The 22,308-nt window shown below is 42.3% G+C and overlaps 1 protein-coding gene across 1 annotated transcript in view; it reads right to left on the bottom strand.

Annotated features, from left to right (window-relative positions):
- Positions 1-208: 208 nt before the first annotated feature.
- LOC126187926 (glycosyltransferase 25 family member) overlaps positions 209-22,308 on the bottom strand; it is an 861,577-nt gene continuing 839,477 nt past the window's right edge. The window contains exons 9-10 of the mRNA XM_049929289.1: positions 10,625-10,828; positions 209-1,344 (exon numbers count right to left, since the gene is read on the bottom strand). Coding sequence (XP_049785246.1) covers positions 1,170-1,344; positions 10,625-10,828 — 379 coding nt within the window. The 3' untranslated portion in view covers positions 209-1,169. The remainder of the gene's footprint in view (positions 1,345-10,624; positions 10,829-22,308) is intronic.

Genomic DNA, 22,308 nt, shown 5'->3' with positions numbered 1-22,308 from the left:
ATAAATAACACATCATCATAATTAGGTCCATAAATCAGATATGAAAGAAATGTATGCAAACAAATGTTTGTTAAATGTAGATTGCGTAGCCTTAGAAGCAATATAGACTGAGTAATTGTACAGCAGAAGCACAGGGTATACAAAAAAAAATCTGGTTTTATCATCACATTATCACTACCAACTAAACATTCATGGGTAGCAGTAAAAAAAAAAAAAAAAAAAGATCTGTATAAGAAAATGATATGCCCTACTTAAAAAGCTCAGTCTTGGAGATAATAGTATTAAAATTCTTCTTATTACAGTACCAAGCACTTCCAAAGCTGTAACAGCATTTTGAGTGAAGTCTATGGTGTCATTAAATTTTCACTTATAATACGCAACATCTGTTCACTGAAAGAACTTTAATTTTGTCAGCTTATTAGTGACAGACTAACAGTAAGAATTTCAGCCACATTCAGTCACAAAACTTTTGTATTATATCTGGTGGCAATATTATACATTTTACTTTGGACATATGAAGATCAACATGACCTTTCCAAGTTTTTATGAATACCTAGTCTTTACTCATGCCCTTTTCATTGTAAAGTTTCTTAATCTGAATGTCCCCAATGTGACCATTATTAATAATATTAAAACACAGTTCTGTAAACATTACTTTTATAGTTTCAATCTCTCTCTTTTCTCCTCATGTAGTAATAATGTTAAACTCCCTGCTAAGAGACCGATCATGTTTAATAATTCTAAACTTTATGTTTCACTGAGCTGACCAACTACAATTTTGAAATGTGTTGTATAGAAATGAAATGAAGCAAGGTTTGTCAGCAAAAGAAAAATGTGAATTTTTAATATCTGTTACAGTTCAGTATATTTTATTAGAATTAGTGAAAGGAGAGTGAGGACACGAAAGTCTTTCAACAGATCTATGCATTAATTTTATGATAAAAAAAATCTGTAACCTGTGAAGTGTATATATGTATATATATTCTCTTTTCTAGTAAAATCATTCACTACAGTGTCATGATGACAGACGAACCATACATTTTTGTAAACAACAGTGTAGCTGGTCAGTAGTGATATAATGAAAATTTTATTCCTTACATAAATGTTGAGGTCTGACTATATGAAATCTGTAAAATGACAGGATACTATCTTTCTATAATGGAACTCGTTTACAGCTCTTCTCCTGTAACATGATAATGCTTCTCTGGTTCCTTCACTACTGTAGAATCCTCTGTGTCACTAATATAACCTTCTTCGCCAGTGTAGTGTGTTGGGTAGACAAGCAGAGGCTCAGCTGAAAATGCTATCAGGTTTCGATTTGGGAAGTATTCCTTCCATGTATCACTGAGAAATGGAGAACATCAGTTGTTACATTTATGACTGGCTTAAATATCATCTACAAAATGAAATTCTTCTTAAGTAAAATGTATAATTCTAGAGATATTTTTAATATGGTAAATCAGAGTAACTGATATTAAGCAATTCAAGAGCCTTTCAGCGATATTATATTATTAAAAAATTTCATATGCCAAATCATACTAAATTTTAATTGTCATTAATAGACAAATTTACAGCAGAAAAATCTTAAGATATTTTATGTAAAGAAACATTAAAGCATATTCACACTGTAACTAAATGGGTCAGGGATCCCTTATTACACATGATACTGCTGACTATTCTACAGAGACACAAATGAAAGTGTTACACCAAACTGATACTTCTAAGAAACATCGTGGTAGATTAAAATTGTGCTGGGCCAGGGCTTGACTCTGGGACCTTTGCCTTTCACGGGCATCAGCTCTACTGACTGAGCTGTCCACCTTGACTCATGACCCACCCTCAAAGCTTTATTTACACTAATAACTCTTCTTCTACCAACCAAAATTCACAAATCTTGGGAGAAAGGATATTGCAGAGAAATGGTTTAGCCACAGTCTAGAGCCATGCAGAGGGGACATTCATTCCGATACCTCAGTATATCCATGCCTGTGGAATATGTTGCTTAAAATCCATCCTCACACAAGCTTGTTTTCTGTATTTTGATAATACAAAAATCCAATTCTATATGATGATTATTTATGTGTGTATCATTACTGTAACTTTTTACGTAGATGCAACAATACAGCACACCCAGAGTGCTGTGTCTCAACTACTCACTCTCTTGAATATGAGGCTGGTGCTCAGTGGTGGGAAGCCAGGTCATTCCCAGTGAGCTTTGTGGGCCAGACACTGACCGCAGTAGCAGTTCATTAAGTCTCACTTACAAACCATTGCACCTGCAGGATCTTTGACACCTGTTATCCTTCTGGAAACTGCTGCTATGTGGAACAGCCATTTCTGTCATCAGAGCCCACAAAGATATGGCTTGTTCTGCAGTGTGGGCTTGTGGACACATTAATATTAGTCTGTCACAATGTTGTCCTGAGTTAGATCTTATTTTGATTAAGTGTATATTGTCTCTGTTTGCAGACACCAAGACTAAATAGTGAATTTATAATTGTGTCATTAACTTTAAGACATTTATAATGAATCCAGAACTTTAACTTTCTGTTTTTCAGTTTTGGCAATCTTCCAGTTAATCATCGATTGCCATTCTTGTTGGGACTTGAGCTAGTAAGGAAATTTTGATTTGCATGTAAATCAAACTCCCGGAAGGGGATTTGAGTTTTGGTCCAATGCATATTATTGCCTCCAAACTGAGAAGTGTACTTTTTATGTGTTTATGAATAATCCAATGAAATTGTGTTGCATTGTTTATATGAATATCTGTGCACCGTCAGTGACATAAGACATATCACAGAGGAAGTGCACATACAAGTCATTGTCATCATTCCGATTTCAAGAAGGTTGAATCATTGGCACAACAGACATGGAAGCAACACACCAACAGACTGCACAGACAATGGGCTGTAGTGTAACAACTGCAAAGGAGTCGTGATGAGATGACCATTAAAAGATCACAGGACTGTCACACTGTCTCTGACAAATAGACAGGTGACAACAGTTGAAATCCAGGCAGAGGTTGGAGATATTGTCACCATAAACCATGGGGAACAGATTACTGGAAGATGGTGTAAGATTATCAATCTTTGTTTACTGCTAACATCATACCACAGAGAATAGACTTGCATGGTGTGGATCAAAAGTTGACTGGAGCATCAAGTGGCATTATGTGGTCCTCAGCAATGAGTCTTGCTTTAACTTCAGGTGGTCAGATTAATACTGATGTGTCCATAAATGATGTGGTGAAAGATCACAGGAAAGAGCAATTCTTGAGATCCGTGTCTCCAACCACTGGGATCATAGTGAGTAGTTATTTGTTATAACAACAGGAACAATCTGGTAATTGCTGAAGGGAATCTGAATGCTTGCCAGTATTTTGCAAGAATGGAAAGGTTATTTTTTCACACCCTTTATTACCGGGGCACCAAATGGTATATTTCAACAGTGTAAGGGAAGATCCAACACTGCAATCCACATCACAGATGCCTTGAGGGATGTACTAACCACTAACTGGTATTCCCAGTTCCCTGATTTTTCATCTGTAGAGCATGTCTGGGATGCAATGGGAAACACATGTTTTCATATGAGACTCCAACCAGCATTCTTCATGTGTTTCAGGCATTGGAAGAAATTCTTTAAGATGACATTCAGTAGTGTGCTTCCATGCCACAATGAACAGAAGAGAGCACGTATACCCATGGAGGTTATGCCTCAAAATGTTTTTCAAAATGGGCATCAATTCTGAATGGAACAAAAGTTAAAGCATTTAATATTTATAATGTGGCGAATATCTTTAAAATTTGATAAATATTGGTTTGGGTTTCGTGGTGTAACACAGTTTCTGTCAGTGTAGTATAAATTAATCACCCCTAACATACATACACACACATGCAAGTAGGCAACTCCGTAACACACTTGTGATTCCAGTCGCTTGTCTACTTGTGCCTTGACACTTTATGGGTTGTATCATTACACATTCATTACTAAAATTCTCAGTAAAGGTGGGTGGGTGACAACAACGGTTTTGTCGAACTGGGGGGTATTAGTTTTATTCATGCATGAGTCAATATCACACTCCTCCATGATCACGCCACAGGAGGACGTAAAACAGGAGGGCAGAGAAGGGATAAGCACCATTTGCTGCTTCGTATCACGTTCAAATTTCTTCGAACCGTTTTTAAAGGTCCCTAGTGGTTACAACTGTACACGAGAGTAAACATTGCGGTCGCACTGGATTTCCAAAGGGGTCGATCACATGTAATGGGGATGCAACCCCATTATGTCCTTAGAGAAGGACTGAAACGTCCAAGGGTATCAGCAGTGTCAAAGGTTGTCAAGAACGTCTTCCCGTTGCTAATCGCACTGCGAACTAACGTTTTCGATCGCGAAATGTGTGGGCATCAACACTCCAGGGAAATGGGTGGTTTCATTCCCACCCTTTATGCGACCATCTGAGGCCTTTTCGTGCCAATGCTGAAAGATGGTGTGTCTGCAATGTTTTTCCCGGCCACTCACAAGAAAACCACGCGATTTCAAAGCTGAACATCGAGGTTCTGATCTCCATCACAGAGGTTTAAAAAAAAGGGATGAAATGTGAGTAAGAGACGTTGTGCCTACCTTCCCATCGTGTGACACATTCTCGATGGCATTGGGCAGGATTATGGTAAAATTTGGTGCCAATGTGACATCATTAACTCATATTACGGGGGTTCGAAAAGTGGTCCTTTAATTCTGTTAAATTCTCTCTTTCCTATGTGAGTTGGTTTATAGAAAGCCTGGCTTACTATATGATAAACAATTTATAGGAAGCCTGCCAACACAGATAAGTATTTAGACATCACTTCACACCATCAACCAGTCGAGAAGCAAGTAATCTAAAGACTCTGTCTTGTCATAACTTCCTCATCGGTAACGATAAAAGCTTGGGATTGGAGTAGGACGTGTTACGAGAAATGTTGATGATCAATATACACTATGTGATCAAAAGTATCCGCGCACCCGCCAAAACATACGTTTACCATATTAGGTGTATTGTGCTGCCACCTACTGCCAGCTACTCCATATCAGCGACCTCAGTGGTCATTAGACATTGTGAGAGAACAAAATGGGGCGCTCTGCGGAACTCACGGACTTCGAACGTGGTCAGGTGATTGGGTGTCACTTGTGTCATACGTCTGTACGCGAGATCTCCACAATCCTAAACATCCCCAGGGCCAATGTTTCAGATGTGATATTGTAGTGGAAACGTGAAGGGACACGTACAGCACAAAAGCGTACTGGGTAACCTAGTCTGTTGACTGACGGAGACCAACGACAGTTGTAGAGGGTCGTAAAGTGTAATAGGCAGACATCTATCCAGACCATCACACAGGAATTCCAAACTGCATCAGGATCCACTGCAAGTATTATGGCAGTTAGGCGGGATGTGAGAAAACTTGGAATTCATGATAGAGCGGCTGCTCATAAACCACACATCACGGCCGTAAATGCCAAATGACACCTCGGTTGATGTAAGGATCACAAACATTGGACGGCAGAACAGTGGAGAACATTGTGTGGAGTGACGAATCACGGTACACAATGTAACGATCCGATGGCAGTGTGTGGGTGTGGCGAATGCCCGATGAACGTCATCTGCCAGCGTGTGTACTGCCAACAATAAAATTCGGAGGTGGTGGTGTTATGGTGTGGTCGTGTTTTATATGGAGGGGGCTTGCACCCCTTGTTGTTTTGCGTAGCACTATCACAGCACAGGCCTACATTGGTGTTTTTAGCACCTTCTTGCTTCCCACTGTTGAAGACAAATTTGGGGATGGCGATTGCATCTTTCAACACGATCGAGCACCTGTTCATAATGCATGACCTGTGGCGGAGTGGTTACACGACGATAACTTCCCTGTAATGGACTGGCCTGCACAGACTGACCTGAACCCTGTAGAACACCTTTGGTATGTTTTGGAAAGCTGACTTCGTGTCAGCCCTCACCGACCAACATCGATACCTCTTCTAAGTCTAGCACTCCATGAAGAATGGGCTGCCATTCTCCAAGACGCCTTCCAGCACCTGACTGAATATATGCCTGCGAGAGTGAAAGCTCTCATCAAGGCTAGGGGTGGGCCAACACAATATTGAATTCTTGCATTGCCGATGGAGAGCGCCACGAACTTGTAAGTCATTTTCAGCCAGATGTCCAGATGCTTTTGATCACATAGTGTAGATAGAGCCTCCAGAAAAATTTGTGTTTACAATACAAACAAGAAGATACGGAAACCACCACCTTATTTTGTATCATCACATCACGGTAGTATCGTAACTGAAAGCACTAGTAAAAATCCCGTGGAAAATTGATAAAAAACTTCATTTTCAGCCACAAGTCGGCTTACAACTGACGCACTTAATCACAACCAAACTAAAGTGTCTATGAAGTGATGTACAGCAGTGTGACATCACTGATGGTTACTATGTCTGTGTTTATACAATGTCTGTATCTCCACAACACAATATCCTTCAGATATGCAGGACGCCCGGGGTGGCCGAGCGGTTCTAGGCGCTACAGTCTGGAACCGCGCTACCGCTACGGTCGCAGGTTCGAATCCTGCCTCGGTCATGGGTGTGTGTGATGTCCTTAGGTTGGTTAGGGTTAAGTAGTTCTAAGTTCTGGGGGACTGCTGACCTAAGATGTTAAGTCCCATAGTGCTCGGAGCCACTTGAACCATTTGAACGATTACAGCCGTGGTAAACATTACGAAATAGTTTCTAATGAATGCACGTCTGAAGGGAAAGACTATCATTGCTGATTACTGTTGTGGTAAACATAGCTAAATAATTTCAGATTCTGCGATTATGCATTAATGTCAGCTGTTTGCGACATATAAAAATTTGTAAAGGACTGGGACTTGAACCCTAATTTCCAGCTTATCGTGTGCTGTCACCTTAATTACTTCGGCTATCAAAGCACACCTCTAGGACCGATCCAAATTTCCACATGCGACGTGGTAACAACCCTTACGCTCGCAAAACTCCCTCTGCCGGAAACACGAATTGCACAAGCATAAGGGTTCTGAGTGGGTGACATATGGAGGTTTGGATCGGTCATGGGGGCGTGCTCTGACATTCGAAGTAATTAAGGCGACCGCTTGCGATAAGCGGGCAGTCCGGGTTCGAGTCCCTGCCCGGCACAAATTTTCTTATGCCACAAACAGCTGGCGTCAATACATGGTCACAGAATTCGGAAACTACACTATTGGCCATTAAAATTGCTACACCAAGATGAAATGCAGATGATAAACGGATATTCATTGGACAAATATATTATACTACAACTGACATGTGATTACATTTTCACGCAATTTGGGTGCATAGATCCTCAGAAATCAGTACCCAGAACAACCACCTCTGGCCGTAATAACGTCCTTGACACGCCTGGGCATTGAGTCAAACAGAGCTTGGATGGCGTGTACAGGTACAGCTGCCCATGCAGCTTCAACACAATACCACAGTTCATCAAGAGTAGTGACTGGCGTATTGTGACGAGCCAGTTGCTCGGTCACCATTGACCAGACTTTTTCAGTTGGTGAGAGATTTGGAGAATGCGCTGGCCAGGGCAGCAGTCGAACATTTTCTGTATCCAGAAAGGCCCGTACAGGACCTGCAACATGCAGTCGTGCATTATCCTGCTGAAATGTAGGGTTTCGCAGGGATCGAATGAAGGGTAGAGCCACGGGTCGTCACAATCTGAAATGTAACGTCCACTGTTCAAAGTGCCGTCAATGCGAACAAGAGGTGACCAATGGCACCCCATACCATCACGCCGGGTGATACGCCAGTATGGCGATGACGAATACACGCTTCCAATGTGCGTTCACTGTGGTGACGCCAAACACGGATGCGACCATCATGATGCTGTAAACATAACCTGGATTCACCCGAAAAAATGACGTTTTGCCATTCGTGCACCCAGGTTCGTCGTTGAGTACACCATTGCACGCGCTCCTGTCTTTGATGCAGCTTCAAGGGTAACCGCAGCCATGGTCTCCGAGCTGATAGTCCATGGTGCTGTAAACGTCGTCGACCTGTTCGTGCAGATGGTTGTTGTCTTGGAAACGTACCCATCTGTTGACTCAGGGATCGAGACGTGGCTGCAGGATCCGTTACAGCCATGCGGATAAGTTGCCTGTCATCTCGACTGCTAGTGATACGAGGCCGTTGGGATCTAGCACGGGCTTCCGCATTACCCTCCTGAACCCACCGATTCCATATTCTGCTAACAGTCATTGGATCTCGACCAACGCGAGCAGCAATGTCGCGATACGATAAACCGCAATCGCGATAGGCTACAATCCGACCTTTATCAAAGTCGGAAACGTAATGGTACGCATTTCTCCTCCTTACACGAGGCATCACAACAACGTTTCACCAGGCAACGCCGGTCAACTGCTGTTTGTGTATGAGAAATCGGTTGGAAACTTTCCTCATGCCAGCACGTTGTAGGTGTCGCCACCGGCGCCAACCTTGTGTGAATTCTCTGAAAAGCTAATCAACTTCGTGGTGTAGCAATTTTAATGGCCAGTAGTGTATTTCGTAATGGTAGTGGGAAAGTTTACATAGTAGAATCTGGGGGACAGTAAAAAATCGCTTTAAATTGAGCACCAATGCGATACAAAGTGTAGCGGAGTACCAGAGAAACATTTGCTAGCCAGAAAACACATTTTAACAACACACAAGGCCTAGGTAAAGGAAGAGACTCTGGAAGTTGAGATCTCTAAGCGTGAGTGTCAATTTAGTAGGAATGACGGCTATCAAGTTTACGTGGCTTCCAGACATCAAAGAAGTAACTACCCAACCATATAGGAACTAGAAGAATATAAACAATAATTAGGAAACCAGTGCGACAGCACAGAGACAACAATAATTTGGTACTACACCCTATCTATTTTATTACATCTACCCAATGATGACTATCCACCAGTGAGAGGTTGGAACTTTATTTTACAGCGCCATCTCTTCGGAAAAATGCGAGAAAATATCATTTTTATAAACGATCGCGACGCAGTTTTTCGATACCGTTCCGTCAGCCGGGAATAACATACGACTCCTGAACTTTTGGGAGAAGTTTGAAGAGGACTTGGCATCAACGCCCATACGATCTTTTTTTTATTTCTCGGTCTACACTCCTGGAAATGGAAAAAAGAACACATTGACACCGGTGTGTCAGACCCACTATACTTGCTCCGGACACTGCGAGAGGGCTGTACAAGCAATGATCACACGCACGGCACAGCGGACACACCAGGAACCGCGGTGTTGGCCGTCGAATGGCGCTAGCTGCGCAGCATTTGTGCACCGCCGCCGTCAGTGTCAGCCAATTTGCCGTGGCATACGGAGCTCCATCGCAGTCTTTAACACTGGTAGCATGCCGCGACAGCGTGGACGTGAACCGTATGTGCAGCTGACGGACTTTGAGCGAGGGCGTATAGTGGGCATGCGGGAGGCCGGGTGGACGTACCGCCGAATTGCTCAACACGTGGGGCGTGAGGTCTCCACAGTACATCGATGTTGTCGCCAGTGGTCGGCGGAAGGTGCACGTGCCCGTCGACCTGGGACCGGACCGCAGCGACGCACGGATGCACGCCAAGACCGTAGGATCCTACGCAGTGCCGTAGGGGATCTCACCGCCACTTCCCAGCAAATTAGGGACACTGTTGCTCCTGGGGTATCGGCGAGGACCATTCGCAACCGTCTCCATGAAGCTGGGCTACGGTCCCGCACACCGTTAGGCCGTCTTCCGCTCACGCCCCAACATCGTGCAGCCCGCCTCCAGTGGTGTCGCGACAGGCTGAATGGAGGGACGAATGGAGACGTGTCGTCTTCAGCGATGAGAGTCGCTTCTGCCTTGGTGTCAATGATGGTCGTATGCGTGTTTGGCGCCGTGCAGGTGAGCGCCACAATCAGGACTGCATACGACCGAGGCACACAGGGCCAACACCCGGCATCATGGTGTGGGGAGCGATCTCCTACACTGGCCGCACACCACTGGTGATCGTCGAGGGGACACTGAATAGTGCACGGTACATCCAAACCGTCATCGAACCCATCGTTCTACCATTCCTAGACCGGCAAGGGAACTTGCTGTTCCAACAGGACAATGCACGTCCGCATGTATTCCGTGCCACCCAACGTGCTCTAGAAGGTGTAAGTCAACTACCCTGGCCAGCAAGATCTCCGGATCTGTCCCCCATTGAGCATGTTTGGGACTGGATGAAGCGTCGTCTCACGCGGTCTGCACGTCCAGCACGAACGCTGGTCCAACTGAGGCGCCAGGTGGAAATGGCATGGCAAGCCGTTCCACAGGACTACATCCAGCATCTCTACGATCGTCTCCATGGGAGAATAGCAGCCTGCATTGCTGCGAAAGGTGGATATACACTGTACTAGTGCCGACATTGTGCATGCTCTGTTGCCTGTGTCTATGTGCCTGTGGTTCTGTCAGTGTGATCATGTGATGTATCTGAACCCAGGAATGTGTCAATAAAGTTTCCCCTTCCTGGGACAATGAATTCACGGTGTTCGTATTTCAATTTCCAGGAGTGTATTTAGTACGGAAATGGCAGAAGAAACTCACTTGGGGTGCTTGTCGAACATGACGGGCAGGTACTCGTCCACGGGCATGAGCTTGTCGAGCGGCTTGGCGTCCACCAGCTTCCGGGCGCCCTGCCGGCTCAGCAGGTACCCCAGCGTCCAGTAGGAGTAGCTGGCCTTCACCAGGTTGTCACTGCCATCCACAAACGGCTCCTCGGCTTCCTGCATCCTCTTGCGTCCCAGGTATCTGCGCACAAAAACAAAACGTCGTCACCGGCACTTAGCAGCAGACCTTCGTGAGAAATGTAGTTGCTAGGTCGCACTAGTATAAGTACGACATTTTCTAATGTGTACTTGCTAAACCCCCGACACAACTACAATTTGTATCCCATCCTTCACTTCGCCATCACACTGACACTATATATGTCAATTGGAGAGCAAGATACAAATGCTGGGTACAGCTATATAGCTCATGTAACGAATGGGATACTATTAGCGTCCAAGGCAACAAAAAACTGTACCGCATAGTGACGTACGGGATACAAATTGTACATGTGTCGTCTTCTTGTCTCCGTGTAGTTCAATTGAAGTACAGGTTTCAAATGTAACGTACCTCTATTTCCACCTTTTTGTTACCAGTGTACATATATAGAGGTCAACGGAAGTCTGGTATACAGATATTACATACGAAGGTGCTTCTGTCATCAGTAGTACTGATATGTACGTAAGAAAAGACTGTTAGTAATAGCGGAGACGAAATAAAAAACACATCTACAATTTGTATCCCGTGTTCCATTTAGGGTTTACTGAAGCGGAGGATACATCGTTCAAGTGAAGAACACGACAATAATGCTAGTGAAAACGAAGAAATTGACTTACGACAAACTCGTATTCCGTACTGTACTTAGGCAACACACTTCGAATGAGCTTTTAATTTGTATCGGGTGTTTCATTTAAGGTTTAGTGAAGCAAGCGATACATACACTCCTGGAAATTGAAATAAGAACACCGTGAATTCATTGTCCCAGGAAGGGGAAACTTTATTGACACATTCCTGGGGTCAGATACATCACATGATCACACTGACAGAACCACAGGCACATAGACACAGGCAACAGAGCATGCACAATGTCGGCACTAGTACAGTGTATATCCACCTTTCGCAGCAATGCAGGCTGCTATTCTCTCATGGAGACGATCGTAGAGATGCTGGATGTAGTCCTGTGGAACGGCTTGCCATGCCATTTCCACCTGGCGCCTCAGTTGGACCAGCGTTCGTGCTGGACGTGCAGACCGCGTGAGACGACGCTTCATCCAGTCCCAAACATGCTCAATGGGGGACAGATCCGGAGATCTTGCTGGCCAGGGTAGTTGACTTACACCTTCTAGAGCACGTTGGGTGGCACGGGATACATGTGGACGTGCATTGTCCTGTTGGAACAGCAAGTTCCCTTGGCGGTCTAGGAATGGTAGAACGATGGGTTCGATGACGGTTTGGATGTACCGTGCACTATTCAGTGTCCCCTCGACGATCACCAGTGGTGTACGGCCAGTGTAGGAGATCGCTCCCCACACCATGATGCCGGGTGTTGGCCCTGTGTGCCTCGGTCGTATGCAGTCCTGATTGTGGCGCTCACCTGCACGGCGCCAAACACGTATACGACCATCATTGGCACCAAGGCAGAAGCGACTCTCATCGCTGAAGACGACACGTCTCCATTCGTCCCTCCATTCACGCCTGTCGCGACACCACTGGAGGCGGGCTGCACGATGTTGGGGCGTGAGCGGAAGACGGCCTAACGGTGTGCGGGACCGTAGCCCAGCTTCATGGAGACGGTTGCGAATGGTCCTCGCCGATACCCCAGGAGCAACAGTGTCCCTAATTTGCTGGGAAGTGGCGGTGCGGTCCCCTACGGCACTGCGTAGGATCCTACGGTCTTGGCGTGCATCCGTGCGTCGCTGCGGTCCGGTCCCAGGTCGACGGGCACGTGCACCTTCCGCCGACCACTGGCGACAACATCGATGTACTGTGGAGACCTCACGCCCCACATGTTGAGCAATTCGGCGGTACGTCCACCCGGCCTCCCGCATGCCCACTATACGCCCTCGCTCAAAGTCCGTCAACTGCACATACGGTTCACGTCCACGCTGTCGCGGCATGCTACCAGTGTTAAAGACTGCGATGGAGCTCCGTATGCCACGGCAAACTGGCTGACACTGACGGCGGCGGTGCACAAATGCTGCGCAGCTAGCGCCATTCGACGGCCAACACCGCGGTTCCTGGTGTGTCCGCTGTGCCGTGCGTGTGATCATTGCTTGTACAGCCCTCTCGCAGTGTCCGGAGCAAGTATGGTGGGTCTGACACACCGGTGTCAATGTGTTCTTTTTTCCATTTCCAGGAGTGTAGTTCAAGTGAACAACGGTACAGCAATGTTAGCTAAAACTAAGAAATCGACGTACGCTAAACTTGTATCCCGTACTGCACTTATGCAATACAGTTCGAAAGAGTTTCTAGATACAACTGACATACACGTAACGTGATGTATTCTTTGCTAGTAATATGTGTCATTCATTTCTTTCCATTGTATTGTGCGGATAAATACTAAGATACAAACACGCGATATCGTTAACGTGAAAATACTACAGGCCCTTATATATGTGAAGTACAGCTTTTCTCTCTCGCATTGTTTTGTTTCTGAATATTCTTCTCAGCTCTTTCATCTTCGTAATACATGCTCTCTGGCCAATTCTGTCGTCATTGGACAAAGTCGACAGGTTGTATCACCACCACCTAGAGACAAGGCCGCGGCGCGAAATTCATAGCAGGTCGTGACGTCACTCCAAGCGGGCCACCATGTTGTGTTTCGAAGCGTTTGTTTATTTACACGTTTGTTGGATCGAGTGCTATATTCGTGCTTAAAACTAGCGATTACAGTGTTTGCGTGTAGTGAAGCTACTGTGAACATGGTTTAAAAGTGCTGTGTGCCAAGGTGTCGTGTGAATTACGGAACTCGACCGAAAGTAATGTTGTTTTCCTTTCCGAAAGATGCGAATCTGCGTTGGTAATGTCTTTTAGCGATTCATCGGGACAATTTCCAACCCACTGAGCACACGAAGGTATGTAAAAACTATATACCTAGTACAATTGTTATTTTTTCTGGTGGAATATCTTGCATTTTGGATACATTTGACTAAAATTGTGTGCAAAAGTTCGCAGTAAGTAGGCCTAGTATTCGTTATCAAGTGGCTTTATTTTGATTTTGAAAACGAAATATAAATTTGTGGCTCGTGTTACTTTTTATTCATGTTTAAATTTCTCTGCAGTTCGTATTTTGTTACGCATTACCGATACGTTTTATTCTCTATTTGTGAGTGGGTGTTGTTTTTCACTCTCGCATTAGTTAGCATGAGTGCTAACGAATGTTGAAACTGCTGTTTTCATGTTTAAAAAGCGATCTCTCTGTATGAAGCATATCTGTGTTATTTTTCGATGTGTCAAACAATGGAACAAATTAATCTAGAAATAGGTTAAATTTATTATTTACGTTTTTAGCTTGACACATTGTCTCATTCCAACAGCTGCAAATGTCTGCTGAAGGTTTGTAGATTTTCACTGTTGACTTATGCTCAAAATCTGCCATATTTTTACAGGAAAGAAAATTTACATTACAATAACAACGCATAATTGTTTTTGTGAGGTGAGTTAAAAGTGATTGTTTGCTTGGGGAATGTACTCAGCTTTCCTGAGGGAGCTCTATAAACAGCTACACAATATTTATTTAGGATACTGAAGGCAGAGGAATTTAATATTATACACTGTATTAGTGCAGAATTTTTCAAGTGAGTGTAAATAATAGTTGTCTGGTCCAGAAAGAATGTACTTTATCACAGTGCATTTTTCACAAATGTACCTTGTTTTATCATGTATATCGCAATATTATTTACATCCCGCACTCGTACGTTTTCACTGGCTAATGATAAGTCTTATGCAATTACATTACCGGTAAAAAAGAATTATAAACTATAGTTTCTGCTATATCGCGATTGATAAAGTTACTTATTTTAACCATTCGGCAAAGTACTCTCCTCTTTGCGTGGTATCATTTGCCAAGATCTCGTTTCGTTATCTCCAGCGGTTTACGAGATATGACAGGCGTTATGAATATTTCATTCCCGCGCGTTGCGATCGGAAGTGAAGTTGCTGCAGATGCTCAAATTTTTCGAGATTGGAAGCAGATATTGATCCAAAGTTTAGGTGGTGGTGGTTGTATCCCCTGATAAACTTGACCCCCTGCTTCACTAGACCCGAATTATTTCATTTCGCACTACACAGGAAGCGATACGACGGGTCGCTGCATGTTTCAACCCGTACACTGAGCGAGCAGTAAAAACCAAGAAGAAGTTTGGAAACAGAATTAACATTCAACGTTGAACAATAACACTTTAGAAAATGAATTTTAACCATCAGTTGTTTTATTTATTGATTTCGGTTATAGACTATCATCGTTGAATGTCTGTCAACAACGAACTTGAAAAAAAAAACATTTTTTTTTGAAAGAATGCAATGTACACGAAAATGACATAACAAACCAAAAATATGGATCAAATTTACATATGTACACTCACATGGTAAAACAGATCAGTTACAAACATGACCCGATTTCCTTAGAAGCTGATACGAGATCATTGAGATTGTCACAGTGAAACCACCCAAACAACTCCTTGAATTATTAACGAACATATTTCACAAGGACGGGTTACGATAGTTGTTTGGGTGGTTTCACTGTGACAGTGGCGGTACAGAAAAACCTCGAGGAGTGGGGGGGGAGGGGCTAAATATAAGGGCGAGTTTCCAATGATGGTGTCATCCAGCAATATGTGTGTGTGTGTGTGTGTGTGTGTGTGTAGCTTTTATTGTCCATTCCGTTCCTTTCTAGTGCTTTCGATAGATGGCCTATATCGCAACAATGCGTTTTTAGGAATCTTCTCGAAAGTCACTATTACCAGAGATATACGCATCAACCGGAGATACATGCATCAGTAGTTTCCCATACCTACTCTGTATTACAAGTTAGGTATGAGAAACTACTGTTACGTTATTAGTAAAACTATGTAATTGCTATGAATTACTATTATTAATACTTCACAATGAACTGATCACTCTCACTCTTGACTAATCTACACACTTGCACTTGCTACAACTAGTACTGTTTACTTATTCATTCTTCAGTCTTAATATTTCTGCTTCTGAATGAAACTAGCTTCCTATTAGGCGAATAGTCCGTAGTTAAAATGCTACGTATCGAAAGTTCTCTGTACAAGAAAACAGTAGAATATTCGCGACTTTTCTCGAACAAATGCCACTAGAGGGGAGGATAACGTATCGATGTCACTAGAATGGCCGCGACTTTTCTCGTAGGTATGTGTTAGCTATCTACGTGCCAGACAGAAACATATAAAATACAATGACACGGACGCGCGAAGTACAACTATTCGATAACTCGATTCAGCTGACGAAGCACGCAGGTGGCAATGGCAATGACATTGGCTCCGCAGGGGGGGGGGGGGGGGGGGACCTGCGCGCTCCCCACATGTATCCGCCACGACCCACGACCTTGATTTTGTACCAGCTTAAAAGGAAAATGGAATATGTTTTTAACTGATCTGTTTTACCTTGCAGTATGTGTATTTTTGATTAGTTATGTCATCTTCGTGTACACTGGATTTCTTAAAACGTTTCTTCAAATTCGATGTTGACATCCATACATCACCGAAATCGATAGATGATATATATGTTAAATGAAACAGCTGCCAGTTATAATGCATTTTCTAAAATACTAAACAGCGGTTGGTTTCTTGTCTGATGGAAACATTACAAAATACTTTAAGGTTTGCCTGCTGCATTTGTAATCCTGTCAGAGATGGCAAAGGACTCTGAAGATAAACTGATCCGTATGAATAGTGTCTTGAAAAAAGGTTATGAGTGAATAGAAGTAAAATAAGGAGAATGTGATGTAGTTAGTCGAGTTAAAGCAGACGATACTGGAGGATTCAAAATAGGAAATGAGATAGTAACTGTAATAGATGAGTTTTTGCTATTTGGGTAGCAAAATAAATAAGAATGGCCGGAGTTGAGTGTATATAAAATACAGCATGGCAATAGCAACTAAAGTATTTCTGAGAAAAAGTATTTCTTAATACCCAATATCAATGTGCCAGGAAGACATGTCTGGGACGTGAAACAAGGGCAATAGAAAGAACTGGCAAGAACAGAATAGAATCGTCTGGAAAGGGTGGTAAAGAAGAATACTGAAAATTAAATGAGTTGATGGCATGAATAGTGAAGAGACAAGAAATCGATTTAGGGAGGAAAGAAATTTATGGCACAGAGTGACTAAAAGAAGGGATCCGTGACAGGACACATCCTCAGACATCAAGAAACAGTTAATTTGATAATGGAGTTGAAGTGGAGAGGGTGAGGGTGGAGGGACGATGGTAAAATTATAGAGGGAGATACAATAATTATGCAGAGATGAAATGGCTTGCGTAGGGCAGGCTCATGGAGTTCAGCATCAAACCGTCTTCATATTGAAGACGTCGACAATATATTATCTCGGTGCTGGGTACCAAATTGCATATTGCTGATCACGTTCAAAGGAAGGATATAGTAATAACGATAATAATAATAATAATAATTTTATTATTAATATTCGGCAAAGTACAACGCAGACTTGGCCGTAGCGATAACCAATTTGGTCACGTGACTAGTTACAGCAACGTTCCAGTTCAAAGTAGTGCGCGCTCTTACATTATCTCAAAGTACAAGAACGGAAAGGAATCACTGAAATTGCGTTCGAGATCTACATCATGTGTACGGAAACACACAGAAATTCTGGATTTTTGTCTGCGACAATGGACACAGATACATTAAAAATGGTTTCGTTCAAGGTTTTTCTGGAGGAAAGCCCCCTTCCACTCATTTTAACTTGTAATTCTTCTGAAGCACAAACATGCTCGGCTTGTTTTTGAATGAAAGCAACGGAAGCTCAATAATGGGCCATTTCACCAACAGCCAGTACTACGCCAAGCATAAAAAGATAGCAATGATTTCTTGTTAACATTAAATTATTGACAATGAGAATACTATTGAGTGACAGTACCTACCAGAAAATGAGACTGAACGTGCAAACAAGATGTTAAAAGTATCATAGTTAGATGGCTTGCAAATTATGGCAAGGTCCAAAGCGCACTGGGATTCAAGTTCTGTATCCACCACATAGAAGAAGCAGTAAAGCGTACGCAATACATATGCGGGTAATCGTGTTGATTTGTTACACGGAAGTTCCTGCACTTTCTTACAAAAAATAAAGCATCTGAATTAAAGTGGCCAGTAGTTTTCTCAAATGAAGCACACAAGCATACATGTCACACTATTAAATGTCGTGGATTGAGAAGTAACTGTTAAACAGAAGTTCCGGTTAATATTTAACTGTTATATTAAGCTATGCATGGCACTGGCGTATAGATTTGTAGCAAGTGGCACTGTTCCACTTGTACACTACAGAGCTACTATGAATGATTCATTCGTTTTCAAAGTTTTGCATTTTCCAAAGTATTATACGTGCACATATGACTGATGCATGAATAGACTCGTAAATTCAGGAAGTTTGCATTCTTCACTCTACAAAACGTTCCGTGAGCGCCCCTCTCACACATGTCCAAGCAGTGTGTGTACTGTGTGTGCATTGTTCCAGACCTAGAAACGACGGAGAGGCTTCGTCCCCACCGTAGCCCCCTGCGGTTCACAACCCCACAACAGGATACAGTAGTCCATTCACCCCAGCGCCGACCCACACCGTACCCAGGGTTATTGTGCTAGTAATTACAGCTATTATTATTATTTCTTTCCTTTCTCAGACGTTATGTCTGGTTAAAAATGGAAAGTGACGCGGACCTTGATCAAGCGTGACTTCTTTTTAACTGTAAGGTATATGTTACATTGCATTTAGGAACTTTCGGGCAATTGAACATGTATCAATAATTACAGATTTCTGTAGTTGTATATATACGTTTGGATGTAGCTGTATTGCATTGATGTACTGGTGGATATTGTGTGGTATGACTCCTGTAGTCGATAGTATAATCGGTATAATGTCAACTTTATCCCGATGCCACATGTCATTGACTTCCTCAGCCAGTTGGATGAATTTTTCAATTTTTTCTCCTGTTTTATTCTGTATATTTGTTGTCTTGGGTATGGATATTTCGATTAGTTTTGTTAATTTCTTCTTTTTATTGGTGAGTATGATGTCAGATTTGTTATGTGGTGTTGTTTTATCTGTTATAATGGTTCTGTTTCATTATAAAGTGTATTCATGATTCTCCAGTACATTTTGTGGTGCATACTTGTATGTGGGAACATGTTGTTTTATTAGTTTATGTTGTATGTCAAGTTGCTGATGTATTATTTTTGCTACACTGTCAAGTCTTCTGATGTATTCTCTTTTTGCTAGTACTGTACATCCGCTTGTGATGTGATCTACTGTTTCTATTTGTTGTTTGCAAAGTCTGCATTTATCTGTTGTGGTATTGGGATCTTTAATAATATCCTTGCTGTAATATCTGGTGTTTATTGTTTCATCCTGTATTGTAATCACGAATCCTTCTGTCTCACTGAATATATTGGCTTTTCTTAGCCATGTGTTGGATGCGTCTTGATCGATGTGTGGCTGTGTTAGATGATACGGGTGCTTGCCATGTAGTGTTTTCTTTTACCAATTTTCTTTCTTCGTATCTGTTGATGTAATGTGACCTGAAGGGTTGTAGAAGTGGTTATGAAATTGCAATGGTGTAGCCGATGTATTTATATGAATGATTGCTTTGTGTATTTTGCTAGTTTCTGCTCGTTCTATAAAGAATTTTCTTAAATTGTCTACATGTCCATAATGTAGGTTTTTTATGTCGATAAATCTGCTTCCTCCTCCCTTTCTGCTTAATGTGAATCTTTCTGTTGCTGAATGTATGTGATGTATTCTATATTTGTGGCATTGTGATCGTGTAAGTGTATTGAGTGCTTCTACGTCTGTGTTACTCCATTTCATTACTCCAAATGAGTAGGTCAGTGTTGGTGTAGCATAAGTATTTATAGCTTTTGTCTTGTTTCTTGCTGTCAATTCTGTTTTCAGTATTTTTGTTAGTCTTTGTCTATATTTTTCTTTTAGTTCTTCTTTAATATTTCTATTATCTATTCCTATTTTTTGTCTGTATCCTAGATATTTATAGGCATCTGTTTTTTCCATCGCTTCTATGCAGTCGCTGTGGTTATCCAATAGCTATTATTATTATTATTATTATTATTATTATTATTAGTATTAACTAGCTGTTCCTGGCTACACACTGATGGGGCTCAGTCTCATTAAACAGAAAAGAAAGAAAAGAGAAAGCACACATTCTTAATACGTATGGGAATTGTATGTATTGGATATACGTCCTAATCTCCTTCTCCCTCCTGTGTCTGTCCATCTCCTCCTCACCTTCTCTTTCTCCATCTCCGTCTCCCTCTCTCTGTTCATCACCTTCTCCTCCCTCCCTCTCTCCATCTCCTCCTCCTCCCTCCCTCTCTCCATCTCCTCCTCCTTCCCCTTTTACTGTCCATCTCCTCTTTCCCTTGTCACTCTCCGAGTCCTGTCCCCCCTCTCTCCCCGCTCTCTGACCGTCACTTCCTCACCTTTTCTATAGCCATCTCTTCTCCCCCTCTCTGTCCATTTCTGCCCCCTCTCTCCAGTCTCTCCTTTCCCCTTTCTGTGACCATTTCTTCCCACCCCTCTGTCCACCGACACCCTCTCTCTTACCTTGGGCCTTGTTTATTGTTATTGCAAATTCAAATTATGTAGTAGTTATCAAACCATAAGCTGGTAAGCCATAAATACAATTTTCCCGTTTGATAACAACGTCTCACTATTATATCATCAATTAAAAATTTTTAGTCTTTATGTGTGCAAGCGTTTATGACAGTAACGTTTAAAATTTGAAATAAATCGTTCGAGCACGTTATGAGATTTTTGGTAACAATTCCCCTTTCTATATTATACATATATTTAAATATTATATAAATTAAAAATACATGGCGTGTGTCCATCTGAATGTTCATTAGAGTACTGGGTAAGAAGATAAAGTAAATCGGTAAAGATATTTTCGAGGGTTTTGGTTATAACGATTCCTCGTTACAAAATAAAGATTTATTTATATATTATTATTCAAATGGTTCAAATGGCTCTGAGCACTATGGGACTTAACATCTATGGTCATCAGTCCCCTAGAACTTAGAACTACTTAAACCTAACTAACCTAAGGACAGCACACAACACCCAGTCATCACGAGGCAGAGAAAATCCCTGACCCCGCCGGGAATCGAACCCGGGAACCCGGGCGTGGGAAGCGAGAACGCTACCGCATGACCACGAGCTGCGGACTATATATTATTATTATTATTATTATTATTATTATTATTATTAGTCGCAAAGCTCCCAGAGTGGAAGACACTAAGTAAAGATGGTTCATTTTCCGTTCTTCTTGTTCTTCGGACAGGTACTGACAGATGTGATTATTACCGAAACCGTCCTCGGGGAAGATCAGTTAGGTTCCAGTAGAAATGTAGGAACACGCGAGGCAATACTAACCATACGACTTATCTTAAACGTAAGTTAAAAAGAGACACACCTATGTTTACAGATTCTGTAGATTTAGAGAAAGCTTTTGATAATACTGAGTGGGATACATCCTTTGAAATTCTAAAGCTAACACGTATAAAGTACAGGAAACGAACGGTCATTTACAACTTGTACAATAACCAGACTGCAGTTATAAGAGCCGGGACATGGAAGGAAAGCAGTAGTTTGGGAGGGAAAGATGTAGGGCTGTAGCCTATTCCTGGAGTTATATAAGCTGTACACAGAGGGAGCAGAAACGAAAGCAAAATGAAATTTGGAGAGTGAATTAAAGTTCGCGGAAAAGAAATACAAACTTCGAAGTTTTCTGGTGACATTGTAATTCTGTCAGAAACAGCTAAGGACTTAAAAAATAAAATAACAAAATAACAAAAAAGAACATTTGAACAAACAAGGGTAGCGAAATGTAATCGAATCAAATCAGATAACGCTGAAGGAACTGATTCTTCCGTCGGTTCTTGGTAAAAGAACATTATAATAAATGAAAGAATTATATAGCTTCTATTCTACAGGATTAATTTAACGAGTTGACCGGTTTTCGGCTTCCAAGTCCGTCATCAGACTTTAACTGACTGTTGTCGCCAAAGATGTTACAATGTTTGCAAAAACACTGGAAAAGATATTTCACATCTAGATTGAGGCACACAGTAAATGACATTTTTGACACTGTAGTGGTTATGCAATTTAAAAGGTAAAAACCTCAACAATAAATAAATACAATCGGAGGAAAGATGAAAAACATTAACACTAAATCCGAAAACCGTGCCTGCATAACAGTTTACATTAAAAAATAACTCTGAGCACTATGGGACTTAACTTCTAAGGTCATCCGTCCCCTAGAACTTATAACTACTTAAACCTAACTAACCTAAGGACATCACACACATGCATGCCCGAGGCAGGATTCGAACCTGCTGCCGTAGCGGTCGCGCGGTTCCAGACTGTAACGCCTAGAACCGCTCGGCCACCCCGACCGGCTTACATTAAAAAAGCAAACCCA

This window comes from Schistocerca cancellata, chromosome 5 (genome assembly GCF_023864275.1).
Source record: "Schistocerca cancellata isolate TAMUIC-IGC-003103 chromosome 5, iqSchCanc2.1, whole genome shotgun sequence".
NCBI lineage: Eukaryota > Metazoa > Arthropoda > Insecta > Orthoptera > Acrididae > Schistocerca > Schistocerca cancellata.
The sequence above is the reverse complement of the archived record's forward strand: the minus strand, read 5'-3'. Positions and strand labels throughout refer to the sequence as shown.